This window comes from Plectropomus leopardus, chromosome 14, assembly GCF_008729295.1.
Source record: "Plectropomus leopardus isolate mb chromosome 14, YSFRI_Pleo_2.0, whole genome shotgun sequence".
NCBI classification, from domain to species: domain Eukaryota; kingdom Metazoa; phylum Chordata; class Actinopteri; order Perciformes; family Serranidae; genus Plectropomus; species Plectropomus leopardus.
This window is the reverse complement of record NC_056476.1, coordinates 27,757,147-27,777,034: the sequence shown is the minus strand read 5'-3', so window position 1 is coordinate 27,777,034 and position 19,888 is coordinate 27,757,147. Positions and strand designations below refer to the sequence as shown.

At 38.4% G+C, this 19,888-nt stretch overlaps 1 protein-coding gene across 1 annotated transcript in view; it reads right to left on the bottom strand.

Annotated features, from left to right (window-relative positions):
• sntg2 (syntrophin, gamma 2) overlaps positions 1 to 18,829 on the bottom strand; it is a 90,823-nt gene extending 71,994 nt beyond the window's left edge. The window contains exons 1-7 of the mRNA XM_042500823.1: positions 18,680 to 18,829; positions 18,017 to 18,154; positions 17,845 to 17,901; positions 17,635 to 17,688; positions 13,557 to 13,598; positions 11,400 to 11,487; positions 4,647 to 4,735 (exon numbers count right to left, since the gene is read on the bottom strand). Coding sequence (XP_042356757.1) covers positions 4,647 to 4,735; positions 11,400 to 11,487; positions 13,557 to 13,598; positions 17,635 to 17,688; positions 17,845 to 17,901; positions 18,017 to 18,154; positions 18,680 to 18,829 — 618 coding nt within the window. The remainder of the gene's footprint in view (positions 1 to 4,646; positions 4,736 to 11,399; positions 11,488 to 13,556; positions 13,599 to 17,634; positions 17,689 to 17,844; positions 17,902 to 18,016; positions 18,155 to 18,679) is intronic.
• Between the last annotated feature and the right edge of the window lie 1,059 nt (positions 18,830 to 19,888).

Genomic DNA, 19,888 nt, shown 5'->3' with positions numbered 1-19,888 from the left:
CCATTTATTCACAACATCTTACCCTCTGCATACTACATCACCTTACTTCCTGGAAGTACAGCTGTGAGCTCTTTTCTCATACATTTTCCACTTTAATCTCAGAGAATATCCAATATTGGTAAATACAGGACCTAACCATGACCTCTGCACTAATCCTGTCATGATGGCAATCATAGCACACAGTGGGGGCCATAATAGTGTACTGATGTGAGTAAGTGGCAATAACTGCAGTGTGACTTTTGTTACCTGGGTGCTATTCAACACTCTGCCCCTTTCTAACCTATTTGGAAATAACAACTTTGATGACTCCTATTCATCACTCAACTTGTTACTTCCAGCTGCAGCTAACATGGCCGATCCTTTATTGGTGGAAATCTTGATACTGACTTGGGGACAATGACATGGCTGGATTGACAGTTGTTAAAATTACTGCTAGATTATATTTTCTCAACCATACACAATGTAATCGACTTGAATCTTGCAAGCAAAATGTTACCTTTCAGGCTCATAGCTAAACCATAGACTGTAAATAATGGACGTAGCCACATGACATCACCCATTGGTATGTGAATATAGGTTTTGAAGCCTCTAGTTTGGCATTTTGGAATCTTGTTTTTTGGTGCCATAACTTACTTTTTTGGGCCAGAGGGTGGAGCTGTGGAGAAGTGAGGAGTGAATCTGAAAAATTTACCCTTGGTACAGTTGTCATCAGTGTTGAAATTAGCAATTGAAACCAAAACCGTTTTTTGCACCAGGCTGTAAACATGTTTATTTCCACTGGTAAATTGGGCATTTTAACCTAGGGGTTTATAGGGATTTAATCTGTTTTGGAGCCAGCCTCTAAAGGCCATTAAAGAAACTGCAGTTTAGAAGAATTTACCCTTGTTGATGTATATAAGGTTCATCCTACTCACTGAGGTAATAAGACTGGGAAACCCTCGGGTGTTTTTAGGGAAAACTAGTTATAGCTTGTGAAAAACTTTAGAGTTTGATTGCAAAACACAAAACATAAATCACTTTAATTATTTTCCTTGCAGAGCCATGGTATAATCAAGAAAATACCTTTTTAGTTGTCCATAATCAGTCATTTATGAACTCAGCGGAGGCAAGTGGCCTCCCCCTCATTCAATAATTCCTGATAATGAACAACTTGTTGGGAATTATCTTTTACATAATCAATGTCACTAACTCACTTGGTAACGTTAATTAGTTATGTGGAAAGCCATGAAAAAGGTCAGTTTGGAGAAAATATTATTCACTGATGAACTGAGCGAGCCATTTTATGCACGTACAGTAATGATGATTTTGTTAAACAGTGAAAAAGTTCAAATGGCACGATGTCAAAATATCAGTAAGAACATTAATCTAATATCAATATCTGGCAGATTCAAAGTTGTATTGAAAATAATCAAATCAAAGCAGGGAACCATGTTTCACTGCATTGCATCAGAAGTGTCTTCTCGGGTCCTTTAACTTTCAATCATTTTATTTTGTTACTTTCTAATTGAAATTTGTTTGAAATGATACAACTTCACGGCACGGCAACTTGGAAAATGCTAATATTGAATTCTAATCCAGCCATTTATAAAATACCTTATATGAAAGGGGAGTATTACTAAATTAAGAATCATCTTGTTGATTTGTACACTTGTTTCCATGCATCAGAAAATGTTGTTTTTTGTTGATTTTTTCAGCATCAACACAACTTGCGACTATTATCTGTAAAGCCTTAGTTTATTTATCTCACCCACTGACCTGTGTGGACATCAGTGAAGGGTGGAACAACAACAGAGAGAGTTGAGATAAGTTTAATTCTCCTCTCCTTGCCAGGAGACCAGCTCCACAGCAGTCAGCTATCAGGCTTGGCACCCACATTTTGGACAGCCCAACACCGCCCTAGCATATATGCGTAGAGGACGTTATGGATTACTTCACATTTAATAACATGTCAAAGTCGAAGCGGATTTGTATGAGCCACGGTCCACAAAGAGAGGCAGATGCTCAGGCTGCAGCTGATAGTGCTGCTCCTGCTCCGCAAATGGTTAGCCCTGCTGAGCTAGCTCTAATGATAAAAACTGAGTCCCTACAGCCAATGACCAGAGTTCATTAGTTGCATGTCTGACCCTGTTGCCCTTCAGTGCCGAGTGAAATTGAGTCACTAGTGCAGTGAAGTTCTCTCGAACTGATGCTTCTTATCTGACTCTGCTGCTGAAATCAGGAAAAACTCAGGGTGGATGGGTGTGATAAAGAGAACTTGAAACTTTTTTCACTGACAAAAAAATAAATTATTACATTAAAATTTAATTAAGGGATCATGTTTTCTGTCCTTAGAGGCCCATCACATCTTTCGGCCATCGTGGCAAGTTACTATCTAAATGTAATCAGTGGGGGTAAATCCCAGCATCACTCTGTCCTACTTTACCTTTTCATCATATGTTTCCTCATGCACTGACTGCAATGAGAAGAAGACTCTGGCACATTTATCTCCTGATTGTCTTTCATTGTGTGATGCAGAACAAGGTCCAGATGCCAATGAAACATTTCTGTTAGGAGTTCGACGAATCTGCAGCCTTGGCTGATGTACGTGTACAGCTGCTAACTGTTCTTAGTTAGAGGAGCCAGATGGCAATGCTGGCTGCTTCACCTGACCCTTAGAAACCACTCATACACAGGTTCTGTGTTGTATTGTAATGCATTATGGTCAGTGTGAAGGTGTAATGAGAAGCTTCATCAGCAGTGCAGTGAAGATGCATAGTCCAAAATATGGCTGTGCAATATGAGAAAATATTTCATCATGATAAAAAAACATCTATCATTTCATATTATTCTATATCATTCATTTAGTTTACGTCATCTGATAACACTTTGCATCCATCTGTGTGGCTGAGGGGGCGTCTACACAATGCAACCAAAACAAACAATCATGGAGGAGCTGGAAACTGGCGTTTTGTTTTCCCCTCTCCCTTCTCTGCATCTCACAGACACAAAAAACAGGGCTTTTGCAGAACTCCAGTCGCAGCTATTAAGTCACATTTTATATTAATAGTTTGACTATCACAGCACCAGTGTAACTTGCAAATCTTCAAATCAATGTTTGAACTTATAATGCGCTTACAGTTTAACATTATGCTAATCCTAACATCCAACTGTTGACTGGAAGCTTCAAGTCCACAGCAAAAACCTCAACACTTCCTGCCCATGATGAGTCAAGTCCTTCAAAACAAAAGCATCATGGGCTCCGCTTTGATTTATTTAATTATAAAAATACTTAATTTAACTTTACTGTAACGGCACTCTATTCAACTGTAAACTTTACTTTAACATTATAACAGCATTTTCTTAAACTTTATTATATTGGTAGTTTATGTAACTTCATTTTTTGGCAGTAGCTACATAGCTACTTTATCTGTAACTGTGATTCATTTAAAACTTTTGTTTTAGTAGTTTACAGTTGTTTAGATATTTCAAAATACAGAGATATATATCGTGTGTCGCGATATAGCCTAAAAATATCGGAATATTATTTTAAAGCTGTAGTGCCCAGCCCATATATCAATATTATATCTAAAACCTGATATAAGACAAGATATTATCTAAGATTTTGGATATAGTAATTGTTGTCTTTTCCTGGTTTTAAAGACTGAGTTACAGTAGTTTTCTGAACTTACCTGACTGTTCTAGCTGTTCTATTATTTGCCTTTAACCACTAAGTCATACCCACATTAATAATAATTAATTATAAAGAAATTGGGGAAATTATATTTTAAAGCACCAATAGTCACTCCTTCAATGTGGTTACAATATCAATAGAGGTATTTGGTCAAAAATATCCTGATATTTGATTCTCTCCGCATCACCCGGCTCTAAGAGATCTCTAGTTAAAGCCTCATACACAAAGCATCTGGGTACATGTAGGCAGAGCAGGACAGGCTCAGTGAGCAGGAGGATAATTTGTCAATATGAACGGCACAGACAGCCTTAATGGACTCCCTAATGGACTTAATGTTTAAATGACAATTAACAATCATAAAGTATACACACTCAATTTGTCATGCTGACAGAGCACACTGGTAACACAAAGTGAAGGGGCTACTTTTACCCTCTGAAACCTGGATCGACATCACTTTTCTTGTGCTGCTTTCAGATGCCTTCTACAAATATTCAAACCTTTGAAGCATGAACAAATTGGTGCGATTTCTTTCAAAACCATGAGGGGAAAAACAGCAATGAGCAACTCAGCAAGAAATGTTCCATAAATAGCAAGATTATTGTAGATTTAGAAAATTATTTTTTAAAAGCTAGGTAAAGAAGGGGGAAAAAGAAAATGGCTAGGGAAAAACTTCTGTCAGGTAATTTTCTTTTTTGACTTTCTTTTTCATGTCTTGTTTGCCAATTTTCTGATAATTTTCTTGTACTTTTTACTAATTTTCTTTTGTTGCTATTTGCCTTTTTTCCCCATTTTTTCACACATTGTTCAGTTGTTAATGATTGTTATGAATGAGCCTCCTGGATAAAGCTCTTTGCACTGTAAATACTACATGTTATCTATATTGCTTTAAGCTGTTACCAACTTTAACATACAGGAGACATATCAAAACACAATCCAATTAACAGAATACAAGCAATATGAAAAAGATCTCTCTTACTGTGTTGTTTCCATTTCCATTTAGATGTAACCCACTGTCAAACATTGGAGAGGATACTCGGCTTTGATCGGTGGAGGGCCCAGGAGAACCTGAGAAGGAAAAAGAAACGCATTCTTAACAAAAAGTCTTATGAAGAATAACCGTTAAAGGTTTTGTCTAATTTCATGGTCAGTCTATTAATATTTTATTTCAACAGAAACAAGAAAACAAGAAGGGTACTCGGACAACACAGATCTCTGCCAAGGCCAAATGCCCTGACTCACATTTAAGCAGCAAACTAACATTTGCAATGGAAAGATATAGCAGAGTCAAGGCACCCTGAGTAGAAAATTCACAATCCCTCTATGTGCTGTCGGCTGAGCTTCTCTGTTTTTTGTTTTGGTAGATGGGCCAGCCACAGTGTATATTGGCACATGTGCCCCAAACTTGTGTAAATTACATTTGTATACTTCATATGTATCATGGTATCATGTTGTATCAGTGTTTTTAAAGTGACGTAATATATGAGCTGATTTTTGTAATTGGAAGGGGGAGGGGATGGTGGATGGCACGTCACCTAAGCTCCTTTAACATATGAACTGCAAACCTCAAATTGTTAAGAGATTACCCAGAGAAGCTGTATGTGACAAATGTCCAAATCTGTTGGATCAGTGATTAAACCGACTTTATTCTGCCAGCTCCCTGGTGGAGAGTGTGTGTAATATCTTACTGAGCCAGTGTAAATGAAGGAATCATCCAGAGAATTCAGAGTGAGCGAATGCACTTGTTGGTGACGTTTCTATCATGTGGCTTATGCAAAACTGGAAGAAAACAAACATCCACGGGTGCAGAAGGCTCATTTACATGAAGACGACAAATTAAGATGTCTAATTAAAGGGATGACGAGTTTCAAGAACTTCTGACGATGAGGCCTGAAGCAAAAATCTTCACATTAATTACAGGAATGGCAAGAGACTCTTTATTTTATGACCTAATTACAAAACCAGCTACGTAAACTCAGCATAATCTGCGTCATGCCCTGCCTCCTGCATACTCTACTAAAGTGCCAACCCTCCCCTGATTCTCCATACACTGTCGGGAGTTCATATGAGAAGTCGGCTGTAGGCAAGACGCCTATCCTGCTGCAGACCACTACAGACCACTTTTAGAAACAAACGACAACTGTGATTTAGAGTCACTGATGTGTTTTCAGCTGCTTTTTAATCCCAAAACATGGGTGTTTTTGAGCAACTCACTGCCGGTTTTCTACCGAGGATAGGGCCACGAAAAGCTGTAATTTACCAAGATTATCTTTTGCTGACCATAATCAAGTGGTTTTTGTGCCAAATTTGACCCATCCATTAACCACAGCGTTGTTGAAACATTAAGTTTCAACATACATAATAACCAGTTTCATACATCTGTAGTTTGGAGAAATGTACATTACAAACATTTTTTCTGGTAGTTGGTTTAGCTCACCCCTAATAACAATCACTATGCTGAGATGCTGAGAACACACCTACAAAATGTAGTTGGGGGTCCATTTACTCTTTCATGTGTATGCTTCAACAGGACCTGAATTGGCCTAGCTGTTCTGCGCATGCTCCACAGTCCCCGTGCCAGGTTTTGACCCAGCAGTCGAAAAGCAAAATTTCTTAGAGGAAAGTCGAGAAAAACACAATAGGAAGAAGGGAAGAAAAAACATGACGAACGTCCCAAGTAAAGTGTAGAGTACCTACGAAAAATGTACAGTGCCAACAAGCAACTTGCTTAACATGCAACCCATTTGCCACTTGCTAACTTGTTTGCAATGTCACAAAACAAATCAACTAGAAGAAGGTCCAATAGCAACTAGACAAAGGAGATATATCTCTATCTGAGTCAGACATACTTCCAACATCAAATAAAGGTTTACATACTTGTGGAAGATATCTGAGAGCAGCACGGGAAGTGATTTGGCTTCAAGTTTCAAAAGGTTAATGAAAGTGAAAAACAGTTCACATATTTATTTTGTGATTAGGAACTGCTCCGAAATTTAATGGGCTCTTCCTTAGCCCCTGCTTCAACCTTCCACTGAATTTCATGAAAATCAGGTCTGTAGTTTTTTCATCATCCTTCTGACAAATAGACAAAAACACTGAAAATGTAACCTCCTTGGTGGCGGTTGCAGGTCAAGAGTTAAATCTAGACCTAAATTCCCATATCCCAGCTCATAGTCTTGAATATTATCATTGACTTTATTCCGCTGCCCTGCCTTTAAGCCGTGCAGTGCATTTCATGGACAGCTTCCAAACCAGACAAATGCTGCTCTTTGATACGATATTAGTTTGCCTTCAGAGGACCTTCCTTCTGATTCGGTCACACTTGGTAAAGTGTGACAAACGGCTCCTGGCCTCCCCTGCCTGTCACTGGTGCCTTGGTGAAACAAAGGGCGGCTTTGAGACAATTCGACTTGAACCTTTTCGTTTTCAGGCAACAAAGCACGACTCACGGGCCAAACCCCCTACAGCTAAACCTGAGTGCTCTGCACTGATGCCTTCCTATGAATGTTAACTTCCCCAAAAGTTAGGAAGGCTGGATTCCTCACAGCTCTCAGACTAAATTTGTGAGAATGTGGTGGTTTGTGAAGTGATCTATAAATATTCATGCATGTCTTTTAGTATTAATTAGTTTTCTACATCTGTGAGCTCTTCATAATGAGGTAAATTGTGCAAAATGATCATTTTGTTTGCTCGCTGAGACCGAAAGGATTTGTTTTACACGTTCAGTCACTTTATTGCTTACAGATAATTTAGATGACAACAATTACTGGTGGTTTAGCAGTCTGTGTTTGTATCTAACACACGGCTGTGAACAGATGAAGCCCAAGATGCAAAGCTCCCATCAGTCACCATCACATTTGTCTTGGCTATGCTACTAAAACTTGAATGGAATAATTCTTCATTTTGTGATAAACACGAATTTGCTTTCTTGCAAAGAGTAAAATAATAAGATTGACACCATCCTCCTACCTGTCTGATATGAAATTGGAGCCAGGGGGCAGTAAGCCAACATACAAACGAACATATAAGAACAGAGCTAATTAACATCTTAATAATCACTTTTATTTTTCCCCAAACCAAAATGTGTAAACAAGAAGTTGCAGCAGACTAGGCAGGTTTGATACCTCTGACAGTCAAGCTAGTTTTCCCACCACTTTCAGTCTCGAAAGTACCTAAGCTAAGCTAACTGTCTCCTGGCATTAGCTTCATATTTAGAACAGGGACAATTATCAGAAAGAAAGCGAATGGAAAAAATTCTAAACTATGCACGTAACATCTTGTATATCTCTTGGAGGGTTTTCATTTCAGATTTATGCAAAACTTTTGCATTATTTTTGAAATGTCGCTAAAACACAATTGTGAAATGACAGCGTTTCCACTGAGTAATGTTATGTGACTTCTCCTCTGACAATAACATTCCAAGAAGCATGGTGATGGATGTTCAAATCATTAGCAGGTTTATTTCTATTGCAGCCACCACACTAACTGTTATTATCTCCAATCCAAAGGCGACGTAGGTGTGTTATGCAAACAATAATGGAAAGGCAAGCCCCTTATACATGGGAGCAGCCACGTATGAGAGATTTCTGGGAGGTGATAGTCCACGATTTCATGGAGGAATTACAGATTCAAAACTTCCAGATGAGCCTCTCAACTTTTAAAGAGTTATGCAATGCAATAACACCTCTAGAGGGAGCCAGTTCCTACTGACAATCTGTTGTAAATCATGTAACCTATAAAAGTGAGGAATGGGTTTCCATTGCACTGAGCGAGGCTACAAAGTTGTGACTACAGACAGAGACTGGAAACATCAGAGCCAAAGTAAAGCTTTATTTTTCTTCTAGGTTTCAAAGGGTTAAAACATCTATCACATTCAAGCGAATGGAGTTGTACCAAAGGACCAACCGTCATTGGACCATCCGTCGTACGGACTATAATCATAATTCCTGTGTGACTGTAGTATTTTTTTAGTAAGTATGCTAGGTTTGCTACTGTTGGAATATACGAAGAAACTAAAATATAACTTTCGCCACATAAATTACAAGTTAGAATAAGAAACTGGCCATCTTGATCTTTGTGTAAAGCTACCACTGAAAAGGGAATATTGTTATTAATGAAAAATCCCACCCCCCTACTATTGCTACAGTAGGTGGCAGCATAAGCCTCTCCTACCCAGTCTCTCCTCAAATATACAATTTCCCCATCTTTAAAGTGCAATTCTTGTAGGAAAACATCAGACGAAAGAACTTTTAAATGTGCCACAACCTTGTGCTTTTTCTACCATTATGTAATGGCCATGGACATTCCATGTGATACACTGGATTTTGTTATTTAGTACACTTGAAAATCTAAATTGATCATTCCTAAATTTACTCCCATACCGTTTGAGTATTAAAAAGAAAAAGAAAAGAAAAATATAGCAAAAAAGGGGCAGCGTATCAAAAGAAGATATCCAGTGTAAGATTGTATTGAGGACTCGAATTTGACAGACATCAACATTTTTGTTGTCTTTTCAAACAGAAATAAAGGTTTTGAGTAAACATCTAACAACAAACATACATACAACATAGAATTAAGTACAACCACTGTAAGGCACATTTCTAGGGTCGCTGAACCCCCACCCACGTACACACTGTGCCTAATCCTGCCAATCTTGATATTGCTATTTCTCCCTATTTAGGGCTCCTACCACATCCATAACCAAATTGAAAAGAAGAATAAATAAATTCAAATAAAAAAATATATATATATATAACTTAGATAAATAAATAAAAATAAATAAATAAAAAATAATAATAATGCTAAATTAAGAATAAAAAGACAGAAAATTAATAGGGAGAAAAGAGGGGAATCCACCTTTTCCAGAATCAACTTCACCAAATCAAACTGTCTCCCTTTCCCCTTGTCTCTCTCTATATGCATCCCTTTGTTTAAACCGTCCTCATCACTCGTCCTCATACCTTCCTAATCTACTATATCCTCCCTTATTCATTCATCAACCATAACCACCCCCCCACACGCATGCACACACACACACACACACACACGCACGTGCACATGCACATGCACACACACACACATCACAGTGAAGTATAATGTCAATGAAATAATTGTGGTAAATAATCATTTATCCCTCTAATACTAGCAGGATATCCATCCATAAAAGAATGCCTGGTTTGGAATGAAAAAAAAGGGAAAAACAAATAAATAAAAAATAATAATTAATAAAATTAATGTTTTTAAAAAGTAGGAATCCACAAGGATATCAAAATAATCATTAATCCAGAAGGAATAGTGTTTTGAAATCTATAAGTTATGTGCCCAGACCGCTTACCAGCTCGACTCAGTTCAAATCTCTGCTTGCTGGCTTTATTTAAAGCACATCTTAGTCTACTTTCACACTGCAGACCTTAGTGCTTAACTTGGATTGATTGCTCAGATCAGATTTTTTTGGTTGGCTGCTCCCATTACTTTTTATATTTGGCCAATATCAGATTCCATAGACAAGTGTAAACTTGTCACAGCTCTAAACTGATCCCCAAAGACAAAACAACAATAATGAAGACGTCAGACGCAGCATGCTGCCGTACAAAAGTAAACATGGAGGCCACAGAAGTCAGTGTTTACGGTTTCATTAATAAGTCAATGTGCAGTGGAAGCCAGAGAAATTGTTAGCAGATGATAACAAGGACAAGGACAGGGACAAGGACAAGAAAGACAGGAATATTTTAAATTATGGATTTTGTGTAGTAATGGCTGCTACTTCGGAGGTGTGTGTGGATGCAGAGTCAAAGCCACGAGTGGTGAGAGAGTGACGTGAATAGCTTCACTGAAACATGTTTCATCCAAAATTTCACTCTAATAACTTAATGAGGTCTAACACTTCACTGACCCTCCACTGACTATTTCTGTCACGGCTGACATCCATGTTTTTATTCACTAAGTGACTCCCGCAGGCACATAATTGTGACAAATGCTGATGTAGAGTGACATAAAAGCTCTGTTATCACTGTTCAAACTGCTCCTCTCATTATCCATCTGATCTGGTCAGATCGACAGATCGGCTATCCAACGCTCAAGTCACAAACTGCTGCTAAGGAAAAAGCAGAACTCATGACAAGATGAATTCGTGGACCCGCAAAAACCTCCGACTTTAGAGAGGGGAAACAGAATGATGAAAAGGGGCACACACACACACATTAAAAAAAAAAAAAGTTTGTCATTGTCCCCCACACTGGTATTTTATCCCTCCTCTACCTAAATATATAAAAGTGTAGTCCCACTTACTTCCTAACTGTGCTCCATAAAAGTGTCAAAGTTTCCCAAATTTTAAATGTACTTTTAGTCTTTAGAGCTGTATCAAGATCTCATTGTCTCGCTTGCTTTGTTTTCTCACGTCTCTCACCTGTGTGCCTGATTTGTCACCTTTAACTGGCTCCACATGGATGATTTTAGTGTCTGTGTTTTCATCTCTTCAAGCTGCTGAAGGTAAATACAGGAGCAGGGGATTGCAGCTCTGGGTGGTTCTGACATTACTGCTCGCCTCAGGCCACTGAGCATGACAATTTTATACCCTGAAATAAACGCTCATCTACTGAACTGCTTTAAAGCGTCAAGGTGCGCTAAAGAAAATCTCCCATTAAGGTGGTCTATTCCTTTTTATTGCTGAAAATGCTCAATGAAATAAAGTTTATTGTGAGTTTGCATGGCGTCAAAACTGCAGGAGTCTTACCTAGAGGCAGTTTTAGAAATGATGGAACTTCTCGCAGGTAGCGAACGGTGATGGTGACCTCATCTCCTGCAGTGCGCAAGAGGTGAACCTGACAGGAGCCGGAGAGGGATAGAGAGATGGAGATTGAGATAGATAGCAAGAGAGAGAGAAAGAGAGAATGATTGTGAGTGAAGCCGCAAGATAAAATTTAATCTCATAGAAATGAAAACAAGCCACATTCATGCCAAGCTGTACACAGCCTGAGCAGACAAAATAAAAACGGGATGAGGGAGGAATATGTAAGTTAAAGCCCCAACAGATGTGGCTTCGCTTAAATCATCTGACGTGGAACTTGAAGGCCGGCGTTTCTCTCATGACAGGCGGCAGAATAAAGCGTCAGCTCACACTACAAAGTAATTACACTCTGGGAACGTCAGATCATCTGATGTCTAAGTGATATAAAATGCGTAGAGTAGAAAAGATGTCAAATTTTCAAGGCGTTAAAGTAAGGTTAGATTTAAAGGATGAAATATTGAATCTGTCTATCTTCTGTACATCCAAGAATAGAGAGAAAACTAGAAAAACTGCCGTATGGTTGTATCCCTCTGCACAATAGTCAAGTTGTGTCTGTCATAACTAGCCTATGAATTCTTGAGTTATGGAGTTAAGAACATGTTTTATGCTGTCACAGTGACCTTGATCTTTGACCCTTGTCCACAAAATTCTAATGAGTTTAATTTTAAGTCCAAGTGAATGTTTGTGCTTAATTTAAGGACATTCCCTCAAGGTGTTCCAGAGATATCGTGTTAACAAGAGAGAGATGAAATGGATGCAAGGTCACAGTGACCTTTGACCATCATAATCTAATCAGTCCAAGCGAATGTTTGTGCCAAATTTGAAAGTTCTCTCATGGTGTTCTTGAGATATCAAATTAACAAGAATGAGACAGACAAGGTCACAGTGACCTTGACCTTCAACCACGAAACTCTAATCAGTTCATTCTTAAGTCTAAGTGGATGTTTGTGGCATTTTTGAGGAAATTCCCTGTTTCTGAAATATTGCTTCCACAAGAATGAGACACATGCAAAGTCACAGTGATCTTGACCTGTGACCTTCAACCACCAAAATCAAATCAGTTAATTCTTGAGTCTATGTAGACATTTGTGCCAAATTAAAAAAATAATAATTTGAGGTGTTCTTGCATTCACAAGAATGAAACAGACAAGATCACACTGACCTCGACCTTTGACCACAAAAATCAAATCAGTTCATCATTGAGTCCAAATGGACGTGTATGCCAATTTTGAAGAAATTGCCTGAAGGCAGTATCAGATACTGCGTTTACAAAAATGAGAAAGACTGGGTCACAGTGACCTTGACCTTTGACCTATTACCACCAAATCTAATCAGTTCATTATTGAGTCCAAGTGGACCTTTGTGCCAAATATGCACTAATTCTTTTCAAGAATTCATGGAATATTGCAGGTTTTTTGGACGGACAATCTGAAAACATAAGAGCAGTTTAGGGCTATTGCTGCCTCTGAGGAATAATAAAAGAGCAAATGAGTCACCTGACTGTCACATCTAACATGCAACGTCACTTCCACACACCCTAAATGCACATCTGCTATTAGATCCCTCTCTGTCCTCGACAGTAGTCCTTGGTACTTTAGCCTGAGCATCTGCCAGTGCTGCGAGTGAGACAGCCTGCCATTAAAGCTCTGGATTTTGTTCTGAAGAGAAGCTGCTCATTATGTGTTTTGACGCTCTGGAGGTGAATATAGTGAACAGCTGTTAGGGGCTGCATGAGAAGACACAGATGACAGACATGGGAAAAGAGTGTGTGTGTGTGTGTGTGTGTGTGTGTGTGTGTGTGTGTGTGTGTGTGTGTGTGGGAGATGATGGCAGAGAAAGAAGGAAATATTTAACAAGAAGACAAGCTACATTTATATGAGAAATAGAGCAAAAAAAGAAGTCCATGTGTAAAAATGATGCTGGTCACAGAGTAAACCAAAACAGCCTCCTGCCAAGATGGCAACTCAGATTGTTGAGGCATACCTGCGTGCTGATAGCCATTTGGGATTTGGTGTTAAACCTGGGAGAAGGATGGAAACAGCAATGGATGGATGAAGCAGGGTTATGGGTTTTTACAACTGTTAAATCAAGAAAAATACTCACAACTTCCTCATGAGTGCACGGCTCTACATTAATGCCATTGACCTAAAAAAAAAAAAAAGAGTGGAAAAGCAATTAGTAATTATAGAGTGGAGAAACTATATAATTTAGCAACTCAACTGCATGCTCTTTGGCTGCAGGGACAGGGCCACAGGGGTGGCCAGAGGTGGAATATGATTGGCACCCCCTGATCCCCCCAACCAGAGTCACAAGGTGATAGGTAGTTGGCCTGTTAATACCGTGGAAGGATTAGGTGCAGGTACAGGGCCCCAGGAACCAGCCTCTGTATGAAGTAACTTAACTTTTCTTGTTGAAAAGACAATAAAACAACAAGGCAGAGATGCAAAACAACCACAAAAAGAAACAAAACGATCCCAAAAAAGAAACACAATCTGACATAAACCATAAAGTGACGTAAAAACAGTCTCAGAGACAAACGCACAACAATCACATCACAAAGACACACAAATCAACCACAAAGAAATGCAAGACCAGCGAGACCACAAAGACACATAGAACAATCACAAAGAGACAGGAAACTATTTTACAGAAAGAATCACAACAAAAAACAAAGGAGATGTAAAACCACCGAACTAAAAAGACACAAAAGAACGACCAGAAAGAGGGGCAAAACAACCACACCACAAAGACACACAAGCAACAAGAAAGCAACATAAAACACACACCATAAAGGCTAAGATGCATAAAAAAAACAGAGACAAAAAAAACACAAGGAGATGCAAAACAACCACATCAGAAAGACACACAAAATGACCACAGACACACAAAAGAGCCACAAAGAGACACAAAAAACGACACAAAACAAATATAAAGAGAAACATTTTTTTCAAAGAGATACAAAAAAGACCACATATCAAAGACACACATAACTATCACAGAGATTCACAAAACAACGAGACAAAAATATTACTCTAAAGAGACACAAACTCAACTACACTAAAAAGACACAAAAAACACCACAAAAATACACAAAATGACCACAAAGACATTCGAAACAACCACAGAAAGAAAAGGAATAATTTCAAAGAGACATCAAAATAATCACACCACAAAGATACAAAAAAAAAAACCACAAGACACACTTGTCCATGTCTCCGTTTAGTGGCCCATTGTCTTGCAATCTGTCCATAGCTGTGGACTCTAGCAGCTAAACACTGATATTACTATTTTTGTTATAATCAAAAGTTTCCACACCCACCCCGCCTGATCTGCTGCCTCTCCTGCTACGGCAGAAAGTACGCAGAAATATGCAATATTCTGCAGCGTGACAATTTAAAGTCATTGCAAATTAATATGAAACAGTGGTGATCCAAAGGTGGAAGCAACAGAAATTCAATTCATAATATCATTCTTATTAACTCCCAATATGAGTGCTAATATTGCTCGGCTGTCCAATGAATCTACTTGATATTTCAGATAAACAGCGCAGCCAATAAACCTGCCAGATGCATTCAAATTATCCGTTTCAATGATTAAATGGATATCATCACTAAATACTAGACACTGTGGGGTTGCAAATGATTATTCTGATGAACAAAAACTGTTACTTGTTGGCGATCTTATGATAAATAAACCATAGAATCTGACAATGAGGTATTTGTTTAGTTTAATTGAATATGTGGCTTCAAATAGAAGATATTTGGCCGCAATATCAACTTCTGAGAGGAGCATAGAGGTTATTAAAAGAGTCATTTGATTGAAGTTTAACCCTCAAAAAATTTCGCCTCTCATTTTCAAAGTGAAATAACACTCGTAATTAAAATGCCACAAGTTGCCATTCTCGCCGGTGACCCAAATCAACCCTGAAGCAAATAAGTCACAAACTGATGTACCAACCTGCAGCACGGCGTCCCCGACAAACAGCTTCCCCGTCTGATCGGCTGCAGGGCGTCGGTTGTCAAGTGTCAGAGGTTAATGAAAACATTAGAAAATAATTGCTCATTTCATACATGGTAATGTGGTGGAAATGGCAATCAGTGTCTCCGTCTGACTAATCTGCGGCTGCGTCCTGCCGCTCACAGAAAAGAATACGGGAAAAGCATGAAATTTGAAACTAATCAGGATATAAACTCATTTGCGGCGGCACGGGAGGGAAACAATGAGAGCTCTGTTGTGAAAAGATTTGTAAAAAGCTCTGTGAAAGGGGGCTCTTAACGTCTCTGGGGGATATGAAGACATGATTCTGTCGTATCCAAAAAGGTATTAAGAGGGATGTGGGCAAAAAAGACAAATTACAGGGAAATGATTCACTCACATGAGGCTCTGATACTACAGCGTCACAGGATGCTCAGAGGTCAGTGGTTCTTACAATTTCACTGACAAATATAATTTAAGTATTTTCTCCTCCATCTAGCGAACAGCATGGGAGCATCACTCTTCCAATTTGGCGGCTGTTTTCCTCCTCTCAGTGTTTCTTTTCACATTTTATTTTTTGCAACTTTTCTTTTCTTTTTCGCTTCAAGCAATTTATGTTACCTTTTTGCAAATTGAAAGCACAATCCGTAATCAATTCATTGGTCAAATGAATAACCGATTAATCGTTATACGATAAATAAAAACAATGCGTTTGCACTTTATCCTCAGTCAAAGCTCAAAGCAACATATTGCACATATTTTGACAGCATTACATAGCCTACTAATTTAATGCTTAAATTTCACATTTTGATTAAATTCTTAACGACCGATTTATAAAAGGCACAAGGTAGATTTATTAGTAATTTTTAAAGTACGTTTAAAAAATGAAATTAGAAATCTAAATAAAAATTTGTCCTTAAATCCTGCTATATCTTTAGGAGTCAGAGGAGTTCATTAATTGTTCTCATCCCTAAGTTCAACCAATAAAAAAGATTTTAAAGAATTATGTATGTACATTTTTGGAAAAATAAGTCTAGTTGCTTTCACTCTCAGAGTTAGAGCACAGGATTGGTACTAATCTCATGTCATTGAGCTGGAGTCAGGACATGTCTAGCCGAGCCAGAGTTTCCCACACATCCATTTATTTGTGGCAGCCTGCAATGATTACAAAACATTTGCCCCCACAAATAGATTTTCTATTTTTGGAGCTGGGCCGTTCATAAGGAGGGCTGCTGAATTATATATACACCAGTTATTCATCGCACCACATTCTCGGAGCATAGAGCGTACTCTGGGCACATATGGAGCAGAAAAATGTCAGGCGCATCGAAACAAACTTAACCGTGCTCTGTATCTAAAAGTTTACATTTACTATTATCCACCCAGGGCTCCTGCAGCTTAAGGTAAGGTTGATTTATGACTTTTCAAGACTTTTTTAATGCCACTAAAAATTACATTTAAGATCAATTTTCAGATAACCAAAAACTGAAGGACAATTTTATTTTTAAAAAATGTTTCTTGTAGCACAAAGCATGACTCCTGTGAAAAAGTTAAGATTAGGAGGAGCTAAATACCTCCTGACTGCAGCTCCATGTTAAATTAGCATAAAGTGGCACAAATTAAACACAAAGTCTATTTTTCTTGTCAAGACAAAAAAGCTGCATTACAAAGTGGGGTTTGAAAGAAATGAACATTTACCAGGCAAGAAAATGCTTTTGAATTGCATTTTGTGAGAAGCAGACTCAGCTGCTTTAATTTTTGACTTTTCTACTCTCTCACAAATATTATCAATTTTGAAGAAATGCAATAATAAATTGTTTGAGTACCTCTTTAAAACCCAGACACGAGACTAATGGCAAAATCCTTTTCTCACCTTCATGGAAAGAACACAAAAGTGCTTACTATAATTTCAAACTATTCCTCTTTTTCCCAAATTAAACCAATTTCTTCACTCCTGTAACGGTTCTTCTCTTTTTTCTTTGATTATGTCCTAACACAGTGCTTACCTTTACAGAAAACTACTAATGCTCTCAAAATGCTTAAAATTTCATAGTGGACTTAAATGTCACCTGTGAAATATCCAGTGCCTCTTTCTAATTTCATTAACATTTTCATTATCAACCTGATTAATGACATTTAACTCTGCATTGAAAACCATTTCCAAGGCCACACTGCCACAGTGAAATAAAAACACTTTCTTACCTACTTGATCTTTAAAAATCTTTGAAATCACCACAGGCACGTTGTGCTCTGCACCTCCCTGAAAGCAGGAGAGATAGAGAGGATGAATGTTGTGGAGGTTCAGTGGTGATATTTGCTGCCAAAAGTGCTTTCGAAGACAAACAGTCATCTGTGCAACCCAAAGCCTTTGTCATTTCCACTTTAGCCTCCCCATAATCAGAACTTATCTGCTTACTTTGATGCTTAAGCCCAGTCCGCCAGTCGCCTGTCTTCGCAGTACAACAGTTCTGTGCTTTAGAAAATGGGAGTTTCTTATTGGCAATAGGATATTGTGAACATTGAAACAGTATTCTGGAGTTATGCTGCACGAATGACAATGCAAGTCTGGAGCCCTCGGGCGCACTTACATTTGGTTGGGATTCGCTTCCACTTACGCAGACCACGTCCAGCTTCTGGATGGTTAAAACCTCTTTGGTCAGTTTCAGGCAGACGTCGTAGGTATTGTTGGTCTCCTCATTGTACAGCAAAGCAATTCCAGATTTCGTCTGTTGGAATTGAGAAGAGCATTGACATTTTGCTAGGCGGAGCAATTATGTACACAATGAACATTTTAATCGTCTTTCCTCGATTTGTCATTTGTGTACCTCATTCTGCTCGCCTAGTTTTGGGTTAATTGGTTTTGCTTGACATTGTGAAAGCGTGAACCTTTGTGTAATAGAAAAAAACATCTCATGCTTTGATTTTTGTAACATTACCTTATACAGAGTTCATACATATTTTTACTAATACATTTCCATGACTTTTACATGACTTTGAAGACCACACATTCTTTCGATACCTCTTATCCGTTCTATTTCATTGCTATATAATAGCTTTTTTAATTAAATATTTATTATTTGAAAAAGTAATGAATTCAAAACAGGATTAGAACTGGATATTTGAATATAACTTGGGGACTGTCTTATAATTTAAGATGGGGGGTGCAAAAAGGGAGAGGCATGTTAAACCCTATAGGGACCTTCATGCTCCTTCGTGCTTTCAATCCGATGCCTTCCAGCGGCATATCATACCGATGTGACTGGTTCTGTCCAGCGGTGCAACTGACACCGACTGTCCACGTATCTTGCTACAATGGCAGGTGCTGTCTGGTTGCATTTAAAGTCACTGCAAATGGTTCTCTTGGGCCGTGTTCTCAGCATGTCCAGCGGCACATTATGCATACGCAAAAGTTGGCTTTTGGCATCAGGATCTTACGCCCATGGCACTGCAAAATTGGCGGTATTCGACACACGTATATAGCAAATGTTAGCATGCTAACACGCCACACTTAGATAAGAACATTGTAAACATCTTACTTGCTAATCACCAGCATATTAGCATTGTCATTTTTGTCACTGTCATTGTTATTTGTCATTGTCATTCCACAGTCTTTCAATGTTCCCCCATGTTCAGAAAAGGTTAACAGTACTGGGTAGAAGGGCCACTAGTGTTTTAAGCTAATGTATGAAAACCAAAGTTACCAGTACACAAGCTGGGCTCCATACACAATGAAGTTCTAACGTCTAACAGTAGTTGCTCTGATCTACATCATTTTGAAAATGGCAAAGGAGTGAGGTGCACAATGCCCTCAGGTTTTGACAATGCTGTACTGAATTGGTGATGTACATTTTTTTCCTCAAAATTCATCAAATTTCAGGCACAAGAGTGGATACGATTGATGGATGATCTGACATCTAAACAGGTGGAAGGACTACAGCTCATGTTTGATGGAAAAACAATCTCCAGGTAAACTGAGGTGACTTGACTATGGATTACAGAAATGACTTCATATGCAAAGAGTGGACAAAACAAAAGGCACACAAATGTAATTTAGTCCAATAAACCACCACAAGCAATGGCTTTACAAGTTACTATAGACTTGAATCAGTAAAGTCTCACCAGAAATGAGCATTAGAAGCTTCATATGGTGTATTTCATTTATTGTGTCCACGCCCCCTTTCATTTGGTATTATTAGATGCCTCCCACAACATTTTGAAAAACAAGTTAAACAGTTATGTACCATTCTATGACACCTTTTTCTATGCTTTACATCTGCTCATCATGTGTAGAAGTGAACGGTGAAGGTTGTTTCATTCCATTTACATTTTTTGGCATTTAGGTGGAACCTTTCCAGATGTCTTTTTTTAAGATCTTGTGTAGATCCTCAAAGACAGTGTTGAACCTTTGAGATTCTTTTTTTGCATGACTGATTATTTGAAAGAAACCCAGGGACAGGGAA